This window comes from Triticum urartu, chromosome 5 (assembly GCF_003073215.2).
Source record: "Triticum urartu cultivar G1812 chromosome 5, Tu2.1, whole genome shotgun sequence".
NCBI lineage: Eukaryota > Viridiplantae > Streptophyta > Magnoliopsida > Poales > Poaceae > Triticum > Triticum urartu.
In genome coordinates, this window is record NC_053026.1 from 580,773,285 (window position 1) to 580,793,588 (window position 20,304).

The following is a 20,304-nucleotide window of genomic DNA, read 5'->3' on the forward strand; positions in this document are numbered from 1 at the left end:
ACCATGATAGTTAAATAAATTTATTCCTTTGCAGCAGGGAAAAACTGGCTTTACGCAAAACTATAACCATAGAGCTTTCCACCAGCCATATATGCATGTAGTATAGCTGTTTCATTCCATTACTCTCTATGTGTTACATTGCCAGCATATTCCATGTGCTGACCCGTTTTCGGGCTGCAACTTCTCATGTTGCAGACTTTTCAGACGACGAGTAAGGTGCTTTTAGGTCGTGGTTCTATACTCAGTGATGCCGTTGGAGTTTATGGACCCATTTATCTTCCAAGTCTTCCGCTGTTACCGACACTAGATGGCCTTAAGCCATATTTATTGTAATAAGTTCTCTTTGAGACAACGATGTAAGTGTGTGATTGCCACTCTGCTATAAATCCTTCGATGTACTGTGTGGTGTCAGCATTACTGATCCAGGGATGACACCCGAGCACAGTAGAGTTGATCCATTCGGGTCGGGTCGCCACAGAGATGGTATTAGAGCACACGCTGACTGTAGGACACGACCACTAAGTTAAAGCCATAGGTCACCATTCTCTTCTCATTTTCTAAACTCCTCATCTTTTCTACTCCTTTAGGATGACGAACGCGAAGATTAAGTACGCTCAACCGGATGAAGGCACACCATTTGGATTTCACCTGAAGGAAGTCACCAAGTACCTGAACATTGGATTACCAAGCTTCACGGGAACCTTCAACGCCACTCTGCCTGAAGAGGAGCGCTGGAAGATTCAAGCTCACGTTCCGGGAAGAACATTCGCACCAATCACGAAGCCCATAGATAGTGTTTTCAATGCACCAACCTGGAGTCTGGGAAGGAGCATGGCAGCTCATATCACCATAGGACGCATTGGAGAAGTTTACCAAGAAGACCACAAGGACACTATCTACCAGATTTGCGGACGCCGGGATGAACAATGGGAGTTAGTCAGGATCAAGAAGGATAGATCCATTGCATCTTTCATCCAGGAGTTAAACCAGCACATTCGACGCCACGAGAACCAGATGTGCAATGATACGATAGAATTGAAGAATGCGAAGGCAAGGATCATCGAGCTAGAAGGAGAACTGAAGTCTACACGCAAGGACTACATGGACGAGATCGTAGCTCTAGCAAGACACAATGGCGATCTTAAGCAGGAGATTGAAGAACTCAAGAGGAAGTTAGCATCCAAAGAGGAAGACGAGTACGTCGCATGTCCGGACAACTACAACATCATCGACGACACCGATTCGGATCCAAGTGAACCCGACTTTGAAGACGAAGCTGGAGCAGATATCATGGAGTCTTCCACCGGTTCAAATTTCTAGATGACCACCAGATAGTAGTAGTATTCCCCCATGTAAACATTATAGTCAAGCACTTTTGCGATAGTTTAGACCGATTGTAAGCCCTTGTTTGATTGAATGAAGTGATTTTGTGTGCATTTGCTCATGTGCATTGGGGTAGTGTTTTCCCTTAGACCTCACTCTATTCTCAATTCTCATCTTTTCTAAACCCTCAGATGCCTCCAACCCAAGTTCTTAAAACACCTATGCTAGTAAGCTCGCCAGGAGCAGAGTACATGGCCAGACAAGGATGTTTCCAAGTGCCATTAAGTATAGGAAGGCATGTTTTCCCAACGGATTTAATTATTCTGGAATCCCAAGGTCTGGATGTGATTCTTGGTATGGATTGGCTGTCGATGTATGGAGGAAACATCGATTGTGCTAGTAAGACAATTTTTCTTACCACACCAGAAGGAAGAAGGATCAAGTATGTATCCCGGCATGTGCCAAACAGGACACAAGTAAATTCCTTAACAGGAGTTGTGCAAGAGGAAGTACCAGTGGTGAAGGATTTTCCTGATGTATTTCCTGAGGAATTACCAGGCATGCCACCGGATAGAGACATTGAGTTTTTGATTGAGTTATTGCCAGGTACAGGCCCAATATCGAAGCGACCGTACTGGATGCCAGCAAAGGATTTGGTGGAAATTAAGAATCAGATTAAGGAGTTATTGGATAAAGGTTACATTCGCCCAAGTTCTTCGCCTTGGGGATCACCCGTACTTCTAGTGGAAAAGAAGGATGGATCATTAAGGATGGTTGTAGATTATCGGGGATTGAATGAAGTAACCATCAAGAATAAGTACCCACTACCAATGATCAACGATCTGTTTGATCGGTTGCAAGGAGCTAAAGTGTTTTCCAAGATCGATTTGCGATTCGGGTACCATCAATTGAAGATTCGGGAGCAGGACATACCTAAGACAACATTCACCATGAGATATGGACTGTATGAGTATACCGTTATGTCATTTGGATTGACTAACGCACCTGCCTATTTTATGAACCTGATGAACAAAGTGTTTATGGAGTTTTTGGATAAGTTCGTCGTAGTGTTCATTGATGACATCCTAGTTTATTCAAAGAATGAAGAGGAGCATAAGGAACATTTGCGTTTGGTTTTGGAGAAACCAAGGGAACATCAGTTATACGCCAAATTCAGCAAATGTGAGTTTTGGTTGAAGGAAGTTGGATTCCTCGGACACGTTATATCCGGAGAAGGTATAGCAGTTGACCCCACAAAGGTTGAGACCGTAACCGAATGGGAAGCACCAACAACAGTTGGAGAGATCCGGAGTTTTCTTGGACTCGCAGGATACTACCGGAGGTTTATTGAGAATTTCTCAAGGATTGCGAAGCCTATGACGGAGTTGTTGAAGAAGGATACTAAGTACAGATGGACTGAGGAGTGTGAGGCAAGTTTCCAGGAGTTGAAGAACCGTTTGGTTACCTCACCAGTATTGATTTTGCCAGATCAGACCAAGGATTATGAGGTGTATTGCGACGCTTCACGTCGAGGACTTGGAGCAGTGCTTATGCAGGAAGGAAGAGTTGTTTCGTATGCTTCACGACAACTGAAGCCTCATGAGTTGAATTATGCCACGCATGATTTGGAGTTAGCAGCTGTAGTGCATGCATTGAAAACGTGGAGACATTTCCTCATTGGAAATCATTGTGAGATGTACACAGATCACAAGAGTTTGAAGTACATTTTCATGCAGAAGGAGTTGAACCTCAGACAGAGGAGATGGTTGGAGCTCATCAAGGATTATGACATGAGATTGCATTACCATCCCGGAAAGGCTAATGTAGTAGCTGACGCATTGAGCCGTAAGAGCCATGTCAATACTCTAATGACGGGGAAAATACCAAAGGAATTAGCAGAAAACCTTCGTGAGCTATGTTTGGAAATTGTTCCGAGAGGCTATGTAGCAGCATTGGAGATTCAGTCAACATTGATGGATAAGAATAGAGAAGCTCAGAAATCTGACAAGGAGATCGCTGCTATAAAAGAGAGAATGACCAAAGGAAAAGCAAATGGATTTCGTGAGGATGAACATGATACCTTATGGTTTGAGGACCGTGTTTATGTGCCCAATGACCCGGAGATCAGGAAGTTGATTTTGCAAGAGGCACATGATTCACCGTATTCGATTCACCCAGGGAATACCAAGATGTATTTGGATTTGAAGGAAACATTCTGGTGGACCGGAATGAAGAAGGATATTGCAGCATATGTAGCAGTTTGTGACGTATGTCAGAGAGTAAAGGCAGAGCATCAGAAGCCAGCAGGATTGTTACAACCATTGCCGATACCCGAATGGAAGTGGGATAAGATAGGCATGGATTTTATCACAGGACTACCCAGGACGAAAGCAGGCTATGACTCGATATGGGTAGTAGTTGATCGTTTGACAAAGGTAGCACATTTTATTCCAGTTAAGACCACTTACACCAGTGCTAAGTTGGCGAAGATATACATGACTAGGATCATTTGTTTGCATGGAGTTCCGAGGAGTATCGTATCAGATAGAGGAACCCAATTTACCTCAAATTTTTGGAATCAGTTGCATGAAACTTTAGGAACCAGACTAGAGTTCAGCACAGCTTTTCATCCGCAGACAGATGGACAGACTGAGAGAGTCAATCAGATTTTGGAAGATATGCTGAGAGCTTGTGCGCTAGATTATGGATCTAGCTGGGATGATAACTTGCCGTATGCGAAGTTTTCTTATAACAACAGTTACCAAACCAGTTTGAAGATGGCACCTTTCGAAGCTTTATACGGAAGGAGGTGCAGGACACCGTTGACATGGGACGAAGTTGGAGACCGTCAATTCTTTGGACCAGATTTGATTAAGGAGTCTGAATGGAAAGTTAAGTTGATTCGCGATAGGCTCAAGATAGCCCAGTCCAGGCAGAAGAGCTACGCAGATTCTAAACGCAAGGAGACTGTTTACGAAACCGGAGACAGAGTTTATCTCCGAGTATCCCCACTTTGAGGAGTTAAGCGCTTTGGAGTTAAAGGAAAGTTAGCACCGCGTTTCGTTGGACCGTATAAGATCTTGCAACGTATGGGAGAAGTCGCTTATAAGTTGGAATTACCAGAGGGACTGTCAGGAGTTCATGATGTATTCCATGTTTCTCAGCTGAAGAAATGTCATGCCGAGATGGCAGAGGTACCGCTAAGAGATACAGTACCGCTCGAAGCGATTCAGTTGAAGGATGACTTAACGTATGAGGAGAATCCAGTCAAGATTCTCGATTATGCCAGCAGAGTTACCCGCAGCAAGGTTATCAAGTTTTGCAAAGTTCAGTGGAACCACCACTCAGAGGATGAAGCCACCTGGGAAAGAGAAGAAGATTTGCTCAAAGACCACCCTCACCTATTTTCTAGCCAACCCGAATCTCGAGGGCGAGATTCATCTTAAGGGGGGTAGGTTTGTAACATCCCAAATTTTCAATTTGGAATGTTATACACTAGATCATCATGCATATCATATTTTCATGCTTTTTGGTTGATCCTAGAAATTTCACGCAACTCAAGGATCCTTCGGAGAGAGTTGGAGATTTCGTTATTTTCATATTTGAGAGTTTTCTCGAATTTGAAAAGAGGATCATTTGATTTATTTATTTCATCTTCAATAATTTTCCCGATATCAAAATATAAGAGAGGGAATAATATGACTTTCCCAAAGTTAGGAAAAATGAAGATCTAATGAATAAATCAAATTTTGTTTTCCGGTGTTTATTTGCATTTTATTTGGATAGGGAAAAATGCGCGTTTTCAAAAATTGCATTTTTGGTCCGGAGTAAAGTTCATTTTGTTCGACTCATTTTTAGGAGTCGGAGAAAATTTACTTTAGGTTTTTTGGAGTTCGTTTAGTTTCTTTTTCTTTGTTTTTTTGCGCGCGGAACTATTAAAAAAATCCAGCAGGCCAGCCGGGCCAAGGCCCAGGCCAGCCACCGCCTCCCCAGAGCAGGCAGCCGGCCGCGCCAGGCCATTGCGCGCGCCAGGTGCCAGAGGCAGGAGCCGCCGCCGCCCCTTTTTGATTCCTAGTAGGACTTTAGTCCTACTCCGTTTCCTCTTTTTCTTTCCTATTCCTACTCTATTTCTTGTCCCCTACCCCAAGTAATCCCCCCCTCACCTATATAAATACCCCCACCCCCCCTCTCCTCACATCAAAAACCCAAGCCTCTCTCCTCCTAAGCCGCAGCAAGCAGCAGCGCGCAGCCCCAAGCCGCCGCCTAGCCGCCGCACCTTTAGCCGCCGCCGCCGCCTTTAGCCGCCGCCGCCGCCCTTAGCCGCCGCCGCCGGAGCCCCTCGCCGGAGCCTCGTCGAGGTAGCCGCGCCTCTCTTTTTCTTCCCCGGTCCGGTTTTTCCTAAAAGAACCATTCCGTTTTCTCTCCGATTCTTTTCTTTTTCTTTCGGTTTTTGTTTCGGTTTTCTTCCGAAACCCTAGATCGGTTTTCTTTTCGGTTTCTTTTCCGAAAACCCTAGATCGGTTTTCGTTCTTCTTTCGGACCGTTCGTCTCAACGAACGTGATCACCGATCTTTTCCCGGTTAACGACGTCCGTTCGTTTAACCGTTCTTCGTTTTCTTTCTCGTCGGTTTATTCCGCGTTTTTTCCGCGAATCGCGATCGTCTCAGATCCGATCTTCGTTCTAGTCTTTCTTCTCGCTCGTTTATCGGAATCAGGTGATTCAAGCGCCTGGAGTTTCGTCTCGAAACCGCCGTTCCGTCTAATCAACTTGAACAAGCTTTTGCTACAGTAAAATTTGACCTAGTTTCAACTTGCTAGAACCGAGAAGTTGTTTTCTTCCGCCGTTTGTTTTCCGTTTCTTTGTTCGGTTCGTTCTTTCTTTGCAACCGGAGTTCTTAAGTTGAACTTTCTGGTTCGTTCTCTTGTTCGAGTTTTTCCTGTGCATTAGATGAGTACTTATTGTGTGCTTGTTGTTTGTCTGAGATAGATCACCCGGATTGTGCCGCTTGTTACTTCGAAACCCTAGGACTCGCGGATTCTCAGCAAGGCAAGTAACACTTTGATCATCTTTTCTACAACCCATGTTTTATTGCATTAGATCAATCCTCTCACATTGCATGATTAGGATCTAATTAAATTGTGGGATGGGAAGTAGATGAGGTAGTACCTATTACCTGTATTATTATGAAACCCTTGGGAGTTACTTCTACGTTTGCTTATTATGCCATGCTATGCTAGTAGACGTGGTTTGGGTGAGTGATATCCATGACAGATGTGAGTTTGTTAATTTTAATGGTTTATCTAAGGTGGCAACTTAAACACACATCTGGGTGGATTGAGGCACCTGATGTCTATCAGGACTTGCCTGTTTTTTTTGGACCGCCACCCAGGCTCAAAGGGATCATAAGATCTTTCATGCTAGAAACTTCCGTGTGCAGCCACAAGCCATTATGGGCTCTGGCATAGTTGACTAAGTTGTGCGAACTCTTACGGGGTGGACTAGCAGATGTAGGGGTTATAGGTGGTAAGGTCTACCCCACATGTAAGGTGCTAGTGCTTCTGAAAGACTGTGTCTCGGTCATCCGTCTTCTCAAACACCATGTAGTGTGAGAAACCAAACGGAGGCGATCGAGTCTTGTGGGGAAAAGTGCGCAAACCTCTGCAGAGTGTACAAACTAATCATGATTAGCCGTGTCCCCGGTTATGGACAACTTGAGTATCTAGTACTTGAATATCATGTGAATCTCATCATGTTACTTCTAATTAATGTTGTTGGGTTTTAATTGTTCACTTAATTGGGATCGGAATGCTGTCAACCATTCTTGATGTTTCACAACCACCATGATAGTTAAATAAATTTATTCCTTTGCAGTAGGGAAAAACTGGCTTTACGCAAAACTATAACCATAGAGCTTTCCACCAGCCATATATGCATGTAGTATAGCTGTTTCATTCCATTACTCTCTATGTGTTACATTGCCAGCATATTCCATGTGCTGACCCATTTTCGGGCTGCAACTTCTCATGTTGCAGACTTTTCAGACGACGAGTAAGGTGCTTTTAGGTCGTGGTTCTATACTCAGTGATGCCGTTGGAGTTGATGGACCCATTTATCTTCCAAGTCTTCCACTGTTACCGACACTAGATGGCCTTAAGCCATATTTATTGTAATAAGTTCTCTTTGAGATAACGATGTAATAAGTGTGTGATTGCCACTCTGCTATAAATCCTTCGATGTACTGTGTGGTGTCAGCATTACTGATCCAGGGATGACACCCGAGCACAGTAGACTTGATCCATTCGGGTCGAGCGTCGCTACACCATATGGTTGTCGCTTTATTGTATGCAATGCAATCGCGATGTAATGCTTTACTTTATTACTAAACGGTAGTGATAGTCGTGGAAGCATAAGATTGGCGAGACGACAACGATGCTACGATGGAGATCAAGGTGTCGCGCCGGTGACGATGGTGATCATGACGTTGCTTCGGAGATGGAGATCACAAGCACAAGATAATGATGGCCATATCATATCACTTATATTGATTGCATGTGATGTTTATCTTTTTATGCATCTTATCTTGCTTTGATTGACGGTAGCATTATAAGATGATCTCTCACTAAATTATCAAGAAGTGTTCTCCCTGAGTATGCACCGTTGCCAAAGTTCGTCGTGCCCAGACACCACGTGATGATCGGGTGTGATAAGCTCTACGTCCATCTACAACGGGTGCAAGCCAGTTTTGCACAAGCAGAATACTCAGGTTAAACTTGACGAGCCTAGCATATGCAGATATGGCCTCGGAACACGGAGACCGAAAGGTCGAGCGTGAATCATATAGTAGATATGATCAACATAAACGATGTTCACCATTGAAAACTACTCCATCTCACGTGATGATCGGTTATGGTTTAGTTGATTTGGATCACGTAATCACTTAGAAGATTAGAGGGATGTCTATCTAAGTGGGAGTTCTTAAAGTAATATGATTAATTGAACTTAAATTTATCATGAACTTAGTCCCTGATAGAATCTTGCTTGTTTATGTTGATTGTAGATAGATGGCTCGTGCTGTTGTTCCGTTGAATTTTAATGCGTTCCTTGAGAAAGCAAAGTTGAAAGATGATGGTAGCAATTACACGGACTGGGTCCGTAACTTGAGGATTATCCTCATTGCTGCTCAGAAGAATTACGTCCTGGAAGCACCGCTGGGTGCCAGGCCTGCTGCTGGAGCAACACCAGATGTTATGAACGTCTGGCAGAGCAAAGCTGATGACTACTCGATAGTTCAGTGTGCCATGCTTTACGGCTTAGAATCGGGACTTCAACGACGTTTTGAACGTCATGGAGCATATGAGATGTTCCAGGAGTTGAAGTTAATATTTCAAGCAAATGCCCGGATTGAGAGATATGAAGTCTCCAATAAGTTCTATAGCTGCAAGATGGAGGAGAACAGTTCTGTCAGTGAGCATATACTCAAAATGTCTGGGTATAATAATCACTTGATTCAATTGGGAGTTAATCTTCCGGACGATTGCGTCATTGACAGAATTCTCCAATCACTGCCACCAAGCTACAAGAGCTTCGTGATGAACTATAATATGCAAGGGATGAACAAGACTATTCCCGAGCTCTTCGCAATGCTGAAAGCTGCGGAGGTAGAAATCAAAAAGGAGCATCAAGTGTTGATGGTTAACAAGACCACTAGTTTCAAGAAAAAGGGCAAAGGGAAGAAGAAGGGGAACTTCAAGAAGAACGGCAAGCAAGTTGCTGGTCAGGAGAAGAAACCCAAGTCTGGACCTAAGCCTGAAACTGAGTGCTTCTACTGCAAGCAGACTGGTCACTGGAAGCGGAACTGCCCCAAGTATTTGGCGGATAAGAAGGATGGCAAGGTGAACAAAGGTATATGTGATATACATGTTATTGATGTGTACCTTACTAGAGCTCGCAGTAGCACCTGGGTATTTGATACTGGTTCTGTTGCTAATATTTGCAACTCGAAACAGGGACTATGGAATAAGCGGGCACTGGCAAAGGACGAGGTGACGATGCGCGTGGGAAACGGTTCCAAAGTCGATGTGATCGCGGTAGGCACGCTACCTCTACTTCTACCTTCGGGATTAATATTAGACCTAAATAATTGTTATTTGGTGCCAGCGTTGAGCATGAACATTATATCTGGATCTTGTTTAATGCGAGACGGTTATTTATTTAAATCAGAGAATAATGGTTGTTCTATTTATATGAGTAATATCTTTTATGGTCATGCACCCTTGAAGAGTGGTCTATTTCTATTGAATCTCGATAGTAGTAATACACATATTCATAATGTTGAAGCCAAAAGATGCAGAGTTGATAATGAAAGTGCAACCTATTTGTGGCACTGTCGTTTAGGTCATATCGATGTAAAGTGCATGAAGAAACTCCATACTGATCGACTTTTGGAACCACTTGATTATGAATCACTTGGTACTTGCGAACCGTGCCTCATAGGCAAGATGACTAAAACACCGTTCTCCGGTACTATGGAGAGAGCAATAGATTTGTTGGAAATCATACATAACGATGTATGTGGTCCAATGAATATTGAGGCTCGTGGCGGATATCGTTATTTTCTCACCTTCACAGATGATTTAAGCAGATATGGATATATCTACTTAATGAAACATAAGTCTGAAACATTTGAAAAGTTCAAAGAATTTCAGAGTGAAGTTGAAAATCATCGTAACAAGAAAATAAAGTTTCTACGATCTGATCGTGGAGGAGAATATTTGAGTTACGAGTTTGGTGTACATTTGAAAAACTGTGGAATAGTTTCGCAACTCACGCCACCCGGAACACCACAGCGTAATGGTGTGTCCGAACGTCGTAATTGTACTTTACTAGATATGGTGCGATCTATGATGTCTCTTACTGATTTACCGCTATCGTTTTGGGGTTATGCTCTAGAGACGGCTGCATTCACGTTAAATAGGGCACCATCAAAATTCGTTGAGACGACACCTTATGAACTGTGGTTTGGCAAGAAACCAAAGTTGTCATTTCTTAAAGTTTGGGGCTGCGATGCTTATGTGAAAAAGCTTCAACCTGATAAGCTTGAACCCAAATCGGAGAAATGTGTCTTCATAGGATACCCAAAGGAAACTGTTGGGTACACCTTCTATCACAGATCCGAAGGCAAGACATTCATTGCTAAGAATGGATCCTTTCTAGAGAAGGAGTTTCTCTCGAAAGAAGTGAGTGGGAGGAAAGTAGAACTTGACGAGGTAACTGTACCTGCTCCCTTATTGGAAAATAGTACATCGCAGAAAACTGTTTCTGCGACATCTATACCAATTAGTGAGGAAGCTAATGATGATGATCATGAAACTTCAGGTCGAGATACTACTGAACCTCGTAGATCGACCAGAGCAAGATCCACACCAGAGTGGTACGGTAATCCTGTTCTGGAAGTCATGCTACTAGATCATGATGAACCTACGAACTATGAAGAAGCGATGGTGAGCCCAGATTCCGCAAAGCGGCTTGAAGCCATGAAATCTGAGATGGGATCCATGTATGAGAACAAAGTATGGACTTTGGTTGACTTGCCCGATGATCGGCAAGCAATTGAGAATAAATGGATCTTCAAGAAGAAGACTGACGCTGATGGTAATGTTACTGTCTACAAAGCTCGACTTGTCGCAAAAGGTTTTCGACAAGTTCAAGGGATTGACTACGATGAGACCTTCTCACCTGTAGCGATGCTTAAGTCCGTCCGAATCATGTTAGCGATTGCCGCATTTTATGATTATGAAATTTGGCAGATGGATGTCAAAACTGCATTCCTGAATGGATTTCTGGAAGAAGAGTTGTATATGATGCAACCAGAAGGTTTTGTCGATCCAAAGGGAGCTAACAAAGTGTGCAAGCTCCAGCGATCCATTTATGGACTGGTGCAAGCCTCTCGGAGTTGGAATAAACGTTTTGATAGTGTGATCAAAGCATTTGGTTTTATACAGACTTTTGGAGAGGCCTGTATTTACAAGAAAGTGAGTGGGAGCTCTGTAGCATTTCTGATATTATATGTGGATGGCATATTGCTGATTGGAAATGATATAGAATTTCTGGATAGCATAAAGGGATACTTGAATAAGAGTTTTTCTATGAAAGACCTCGGTGAAGCTGCTTACATATTAGGCATTAAGATCTATAGAGATAGATCAAGACGCTTAATTGGACTTTCACAAAGCACATACCTTGACAAAATTTTGAAGAAGTTCAAAATGGATCAAGCAAAGAAAGGGTTCTTTCCTGTGTTACAAGGTGTGAAGTTGAGTAAGACTCAATGCCCGACCACTGCAGAAGATAGAGAGAATATGAAAGATGTTCCCTATGCATCAGCCATAGGATCTATCACGTATGCAATGCTGTGTACCAGACCTGATGTGTGCCTTGCTATAAGTTTAGCAGGGAGGTACCAAAGTAATCCAGGAGTGGATCACTGGACAGCGGTCAAGAACATCCTGAAATACCTGAAAAGGACTAAGGATATGTTTCTCGTATATGGAGGTGACAAAGAGCTCACCGTAAAAGGTTACGTTGATGCAAGCTTTGACACTGATCCGGACGATTCTAAATCGCAAACCGGATACGTGTTTACATTAAACGGTGGAGCTGTCAGTTGGTGCAGTTCTAAACAAAGCGTCGTCGCGGGATCTACATGTGAAGCGGAGTACATAGCTGCTTCGGAAGCAGCGAACGAAGGAGTCTGGATGAAGGAGTTCATATCCGATCTAGGTGTCATACCTAATGCATCGGGTCCAATGAAAATCTTTTGTGACAATACTGGTGCAATTGCCTTGGCAAAGGAATCCAGATTTCACAAAAGGACCAAACACATCAAGAGACGCTTCAACTCCATCCGGGATCTAGTCCAGGTGGGAGACATAGAGATTTGCAAGATACATACGGATCTGAATGTTGCAGACCCGTTGACTAAGCCTCTTCCACGAGCAAAACATGATCGGCACCAAGGCTCCACGGGTGTTAGAATCATTACAATATAATCTAGATTATTGACTCTAGTGCAAGTGGGAGACTGAAGGAAATATGCCCTATAGGCAATAATAAAGTTATTATTTATTTCCTTATAATCATGATAAATGTTTATTATTCATGCTGGAATTGTATTAACCGGAAACATAATACATGTGTGAATACATAGACAAACAAAGTGTCACTAGTATGCCTCTACTTAACTAGCTCGTTAATCAAAGATGGTTATGTTTCGTGACCATGAACAATGAGTTGTTATTTGATTAACGAGGTCACATCATTAGTTGAATGATCTGATTGACATGACCCATTCTATTAGCTTAGCACCCGATCGTTTAGTATGTTGCTATTGCTTTCTTCATGACTTATACATGTTCCTATGACTATGAGATTATGCAACTCCCGTTTACCGGAGGAACACTTTGGGTGCTACCAAACGTCACAACGTAACTGGGTGATTATAAAGGAGCATTACAGGTGTCTCCAAAGGTAGATGTTGGGTTGGCGTATTTCGAGATTAGGATTTGTCACTCCGATTGTCGGAGAGGTATCTCTGGGCCCTCTCGGTAATACACATCACATAAGCCTTGCAAGGATTACAACTAATATGTTAGTTGTGAGATGATGTATTACGGAACGAGTAAAGAGACTTGCCGGTAACGAGATTGAACTAGGTATTGGATACCGACGATCGAATCTCGGGCAAGTAACATACCGACGACAAAGGGAACAACGTATGTTGTTATGCGGTCTGACCGATAAAGATCTTCGTAGAATATGTAGGAGCCAATATGGGCATCCAGGTCCCGCTATTGGTTATTGACCGGAGACGTGTCTCGGTCATGTCTACATTGTTCTCGAACCCGTAGGGTCCGCACGCTTAAGGTTACGATGATAGTTATATTATGAGTTTATGCATTTTGATGTACCGAAGGTTGTTTGGAGTCCCGGATGTGATCACGGACATGACGAGGAGTCTCGAAATGGTCGAGACGTAAAGATTGATATATTGGAAGCCTATATTTGGATATCGGAAGTGTTCCGGGTGAAATCTGGATTTTACCGGGTTACCGGGAGGTTACCGGAACCCCCCGGGAGCCATATGGGCCTTCATGGGCCTTAGTGGAAAGGAGAAAAGGGGCAGCCCAAGGTGGCTGCGCACCTCCCCCCTCCCCTAGTCCTATTAGGACTAGGAGAAGGTGGCCGGCCCCCCTCTCTCTCTTTCCCCCCTTGGGAATCCTAGTTGGAATAGGATTGGGGGGGAGTCCTACTCCCGGAAGGAGTAGGACTCCTCCTGCGCCCTCCTCCTTGGCCGGCGCCCCCCTCCCCCTTGGCTCCTTTATATACTGAGGCAGAGGCACCCCAGAAACACACAAGTTGATCATTGAGATCTATTCCTTAGCCGTGTGCGGTGCCCCCTGCCACCATATTCCTCGATAATACTGTAGCGGAGTTTAGGAGAAGCCCTGCTGCTGTAGTTCATCAAGATCGTCACCACGCCGTCGTGCTGACGGAACTCTTCCCCGACACTTTGCTGGATCGGAGTCCGGGGATCGTCATCGAGCTGAACGTGTGCTCGAACTCGGAGGTGCCGTAGTTTCGGTGCTTGATCGGTTGGATCGTGAAGACGTACGACTACTTCCTCTACGTCGTGTCAGCGTTCCGCAGTCGGTCTGCGTTGGGTACGTAGACAACACTCTCCCCTCTTGTTGCTATGCATCACATGATCTTGCGTGTGCGTAGGAATTTTTTTGAAATTACTACGAAACCCAACACTTCTCTCTAAGATAGCTTGCTCTTTCCTGTTCTATGCTTTTTGTTTGGTATTTGTAATAAGACCTGGCACTGCATCGTTCCTTGTGTGTTTTTGGATACTTGGATGTATGTTTCAGTCTCGTTTGTCTTCAAAAAGGTTAGCATCCCCTGGCGCTTGTGCCAGAGCAAAGCATGTTTGCATGAGCTGTTGGGAGGGAGGGAGGGATGACTCCTTCTCTCATAGTAGCTTTAGTCATGATTAGTAGTTCCTACTTTGTAGTCTTGCAGGACATTGTGGTTTCTTTTATATGAAAATCGAAGAGAAAGCTCTTTTTATAGAAAAAAACGCAATACAACCATAGATGTTTACATATACACACATACATCTCGTACTATGTTGAGAGTGCGACCTGTTGTCCTATGGGCTCTGAGCACTAACTAGACCAACAGAGGAAGGAAGGAGGCCTTGCTTCTTTTTAATTTGATAGGAAGCACGGTGTGAGACACACGTTTGATCTCGCGAAATTAACCGATATGGTTAAATGCCGCCCGCAAGGATCAAATATGTGGCAGCCACTAACTTTACGCTTGTTTCTCAGCTCCAAAATTAAGATACAAGGGTTTCATATTGGCCGAAAAGTCTCAAGGAACTCAATGAAAATAATTTCTAAAAGCAATGAACGGTTGCTTAGATACTTGTTGAAATCCTGCCTTTTCACCTTGTTCCCCGCCTTACATATCTTCGGCTCTTATGCATCCGACCATCTTCACCGTTATTGTCATGTCACCTTTCACTCTGCATCTTCCCACTCCCCAACCACCAAATTTATTTGGCCATCGATCACCACTGCGTCATGGCGGGGCAGTCGTCGACCTAAGCTAAAGAGGCGTCAACGTTACCCGTGTAGCCGCAGGTTAACCCCCGAGGTATAGGTCATGGTACCAACCGTCGGATTAACGATCACTCGGGCCGAGCCCCCTCCCCCCCTCCTCTTCACACACATCTCAATGTTCATGTATCTGCACAGCTGTACCGTCCAGTTGGCGTGAACCGGATGAATGATCCCTGCGACACCATCGCCAGCCAGGCGGCCAGCACTGCACGGTTATCTACGGAAAGGTCCAAAGTCCAAGCCAAGTCACCTCCACTTACACGTGAGCTGCGCCCCACAGCCCACAGCACCGCCCCGCCCAGCGCGCACCGAGCTCGAAGCACCCACCCACCCACCCACCCAACCCCTCGAGCACGGGGGGAGCCACACAGCCGGGCGCACACACTCGATCCCACACTCCCCCGCTCCCCCCCTCTCGGCACCGCGGCGAGCGAGCTAGCGAGGTTGGTGGAGCCGCTCCGCTCAAGAGGGGGAAGGCGACCCACGGTGGCAGAGGCAGGGGAGACCACGACGCCGGTCGGGCCGGAGTCCACCACCAGCAGCAGCAGCGGAGCGGAGCGGGCCGAGCTCGTTCCGGCCACCCCTGTGCCCATGGCGGCGAGCGGCGAGGGGGCCGGGGACGCGTCGGCCGCGGCCCGGCGGCGGTGGGATCTCACCAGCAAAGGGGCGGAGACCATGTAATGGCTGTGTTACAGTAATACCAGTACCGTCTTGCATTCTGTTTGCTGCGTTTTTGTTTTTCAGGAGGGGATTATGTGGGCGCCGTTGCCGAGCAATGTCGGAGCTGGAGCTCGTCATCTGGCGTGCCGCTAGATCCGTTTTAGCTGTGCACGATTCATGCGTGCTTTTCGTGATTTTCAAGGGATTCTTTTTCTTGGTCTGGGAACTCTAGATTGGGCGACCTAGGGTTTCGTATTGGGGGAGACAGATTCAACATAGCCCTCGAACGCCTTACACTGAACTCAGGTTTCAGGAGAAGGAATGCTTTTAGGAGCCAAGCGCAGTTTCCTTTTTAGGTTTTTGGTTAGGAGCCCAGCTCATCTTTTTTTAGCTTTGAGAACTTGTTTCCATTTTTTTCCCTTCCAGAGGCATAAGTCTGGACGCGATGGATATTCCATCTTGCTCTAGCAAGCTTGAATCATTCTAGCGTGCATGAGAATTTTCTGGTGGATGTGCGCTCCTCAACTTCCACCGGCAGATTTTAGTTGTATATCCTGGCACATCTTACAGGAATTTTTAATTGCAACTTTTTTTTTATTCACCAGCCTTTCCATGTGAAGATTTTGAGATAGTGTCTTAGGTGGCCTTGGCTGTTAGGATCGTGCAAGTTGACTTTTTAGGATCCTTTTTTACATATTGTGCGGCCGGTCGATATGCAGTTGAGATCTGGCGATCTTTGTCAACAGTTCTTGGGCATCAGCTACAACTTCCGTGCGTTGTCAAGGAAAAATGGATATGTATCTTGTTTCTTATTAGATGCTTGGCCACATATCTTTATTATCACAGATCTTTTCCTTTTGTTGAGAACATTAAGACATGAACTGGCATGCATTTTTTTTCTAGAGCAATTCAATTCAGATGTTCAGTTTGAAGAGTTATGAGAAGTGGCGTTGGGTATCTTTATGTAGTTACATACCTAAGATGTGTCCAAATTTACAGAAGTGCTCTTTTGTTTATACTTCATTGTCAGTTGTCACATATATATGTCGGCATTATGAGTCTTTATGGGGGATTGGCTATCATAATGCTCAGGTTAGAAGCCTATCATTTGCTTGAATACACTAAATGCACCTGACTCTTAGTTCATTATTGGAGAGTATTAGAGTATTTCTGTATGTGCTGAGTTGCTTGCACGATATTTGCACCGAATAGTTTATGAGGTTGCACTTTTTTATTTATAGAAGGTAGTTGAAGCCCCCAATGTTTATCCATTTATTCCCTCTCATTACAATTCCTAGAGAGCTCCAGCTGCAGAGCTGTACTTATATTCTTTATTTTCTGCAGTCCAATGGTGAAAGAGGCTGCGGAAATCTCCACGGACGAAGAATCAGATGGTGTTGTTATATGCCCACCAGATGGCAACACTCGTGATTGCGAGGAAGTTGTTAGTGGCAGTGATCATGATAGTTCTCCAGAGGGCCAAGTAACTTCTGTAGAACCGGCCATAGACGGAGAAACAGGGGAAGACAAGCTTATAAACCAAGATTCACTGAAGTTGATTGATCAAGAAATGTCTGCTCTTCCTAAGTCACCAACAAAGCCTAGTATGTCTGGATCAGAGAAGTCTAAGCGTACTGTTCCTCAACCATTCGCACTTTCAACTCAAAGAAGGGTCTCTGGTGGAGGAAATGGTGGTGTGGCTCATCCATCCAGCAATGGAGAAAAATCTGGGCAAGGAAGTAGTGCCTCTCCAGCAAGCATGATAAAGAAGGTATGTTGGCGATTTCTCTATGCTCTATTGCACTGTCTCATGATGCAGCTAATATCATGTGCCTCTAGTCTTGATTTTATTAGACCACTGTTTTTAATTTGATTTTTGGCCCTAACGTTCATGCATGCTTCATTGCTATGGAACGTTAGCCAACTAGATCATACAGAAGCAAGATTGGCTAGCCAACTTATCGGTTGAGGTTTTGCTTGCACATGCATTGGCCATCATTGGCTAGAAAAATGGACTGGAGTTGCCAAAAAGTTGGCCCTCATCCAAACAAAGACCAATATTTTGGACATAACAAAAAAAATTGTATTGTACACTTTGGTCACAATCCAAACATACCCCAGATCATATGAGTTGGTGATGCTTGGAAGAGTGTAATATCTTCTGATTGAAGAGCTCCTTTGTTTGTTGAAGTTTATTTGTCTTTCTTTTGTCGTGGAACATCTTAAATTTCTTTTATGAACCTGAACATATGCACACATATTAATCGATGACATGTGTCTTTTCTTTGTTCCTGACTGATGTTTCTATTTGGCTGAAAATGTCATCCTGTAAGCTTTTTGTAGAGAGTTTGTTCTATTGACAGAACTAATCTGGGTATTACCGCAGAGTACTCTGGTGACACCCAAGAAGATGCCGCAACCTGGCCTTACATTTCAACCTCAAGACGACGACTCCTGTTCAGTGACTTCTTCGTATCCTTTTCTAATTTACGGTCTACACTCTACACTGTTCTATCATTATGTGCCTGTAATTTTATTTTTTGGAAGATGTTCTTTCAATTTTTGCATACCAAGGCTCAAGGCTGAAAGATGACTGGAAAATTACATTGTTCTGGCAATTTGTTTCTTACGTTTTCTGGAAGATCTTACAATTTGTGATATGAACCCACAAGCTGTATCTTCTCAGTTGACATTGTTTTGTGAACTGAAAACATTGCCAACATGATGTTTCTCTCCTCGTAGCAGTTTGAAACAATTGATTATGTATTTTCCTGAGTTGCACAAAGAACCACAGCTTCAGCACGAGCTGGCAGAACTAAGACAACTGTTGCCTTTGCTCCTACATTTGTATGTGATGACCGTGCTGACAAGAGGAAAGAGGTGTGTATGCAATCTGATTGCATTGTGCCAAGACAAGATGATCATAACCATTAACAGCCAGTAGCGATTTTTTTAAAATCTGATACTCACAGTATTACTAATTCTTCAGTTCTACACGAAATTAGAAGAGAAGCACAAAGCTTTGGAAGCTGAGAAGAATGAGGCTGAAACAAGGAAAAAGGTAAGAACGTACTTTTGTTTCGTATGATGGAACATTTGAGTTATTTGTGCTCTGTTTCACCCTGGTAAAGGAAAACTGTCTTGATTTAACACGGGTATCCTTTGTTCTGTACCACACTTAAACAAACGGATTTTCCAGCATTACTAGGCGATTAGATGCTTGATTGCATATGTTTATGTCAGAAATAGAATTGGAATTGATATAGAACTATAATCCCTATGATGAAAATGTAGTTGTGTGAGGATTTGCATCTCCTATACATTGGAGGTTTATTTGTACATTCCCACTTGGCCATAGCAGTGTATGTCTATCAAGCTTATTGAATAACATAGTGTTCAAGCCTAGGTTAGACTCTTCTGAATTTGAGCCCTAGATTTCTAACAGCTTGCTACTGCCAATTTTTTGACCAACATATCCTTGAATCTTTTGTTGTTAATATTGTTACTAACATTTCTGATGTTCATTTTTCCTGTAGGATGAGCAAGAAGCGGCTTTAAAACAACTAAGGAAGTCCTTGGTCATCAGAGCAAAACCCATGCCAAACTTCTACCAAGAAGGGCCCCCTCCAAAGGCTGAGCTTAAGAAGGTAATTCTGATATCTTGTATTTCCGCATAAAAATTATACATGCAGTTGCTTATACATGTTTCATAAATCACTATTTACATTTAATGGATGTGGTGCTTCCTAGGAGAATTCTGTATATATCACTGAAATGAGCCAGCGCCTTAATAATTAGTTAATGTGCTGTTTTTTGACTGAACAACACATGTTGCCCCTAATACAGAAGCAACCCATTGAATGATATCATAGGTGTAATTTGCTTCATAAAGTTACCTGTATAAGGCTTTCCATTTGTGTTATAGTGAGTAGATGTTGATGCATAGTTTTATGACAAGCAGAGCATTTAACTAACTTCCCATGATTTTTTAGTTTACTGACTACTGGCAAGAAATATAACACACCCGATGAACTGACTTTAAACTATGCTCAGTCACGGATTTACATTTGTGGTTCTGTTCTGTGAAGGTGCCTCCAACCCGTGCCAAGTCACCAAAGTTTACAAGGAGAAAGAGCACCGGCGACGGCACACCGGTGACCCCGGAGGCGGTGAACTCCAGCGCCGCATCTCACAGGGCGCATCGTCACAGCATGGGGAACCCTAAAGACGCCAACAAAGCGCAGTGCTCCCCGAAGAACGGTGTAGGCGCCAAAGCCAGAGCCGTGAAACCCGTGAGCTGAATGAAGGCCCTCTGAGAAGGAGGAGCATGGAGCAGCCAGCCAAGCTTGAATGTCGCTGTACAAACCCTAACTCAACGTTGTCTCTTGCATTTCGCTGTCAAGTTAATTCATGTAAGGTGGATGTCTGTCAGTCACTCGGTCGTTTGATGCCCTCGACGAACTGATTTGAGAGCTGAACTTATTGCATTGCCCCTCTGGATGTTTGCTTGCCTGGGTCTGGGTGGTTTGCAGATTTGTCCCATGTTCCATGACCCCCACCTTGTCTGGTGTTGTGATCATGTTTGTATTATTATTGTCATGGCTTGAGTTTTGCAAATTTGTGCGGAATACCTTC

General features: G+C 43.9%; 1 protein-coding gene across 1 annotated transcript; it reads left to right on the forward strand.

Moving 5' to 3' along the window:
* Nucleotides 1-15,349: 15,349 nt before the first annotated feature.
* Nucleotides 15,350-20,169, forward strand: LOC125510930 (protein WVD2-like 1). The gene is made up of 7 exons (XM_048676221.1): nucleotides 15,350-15,686; nucleotides 17,014-17,440; nucleotides 18,056-18,141; nucleotides 18,456-18,549; nucleotides 18,659-18,730; nucleotides 19,206-19,316; nucleotides 19,758-20,169. The coding sequence occupies exons 1-7, from the start codon at nucleotides 15,601-15,603 to the stop codon at nucleotides 19,968-19,970; spliced, it is 1,089 nt and encodes a 362-aa protein (XP_048532178.1). The 5' UTR covers nucleotides 15,350-15,600; the 3' UTR covers nucleotides 19,971-20,169.
* Nucleotides 20,170-20,304: the final 135 nt, after the last annotated feature.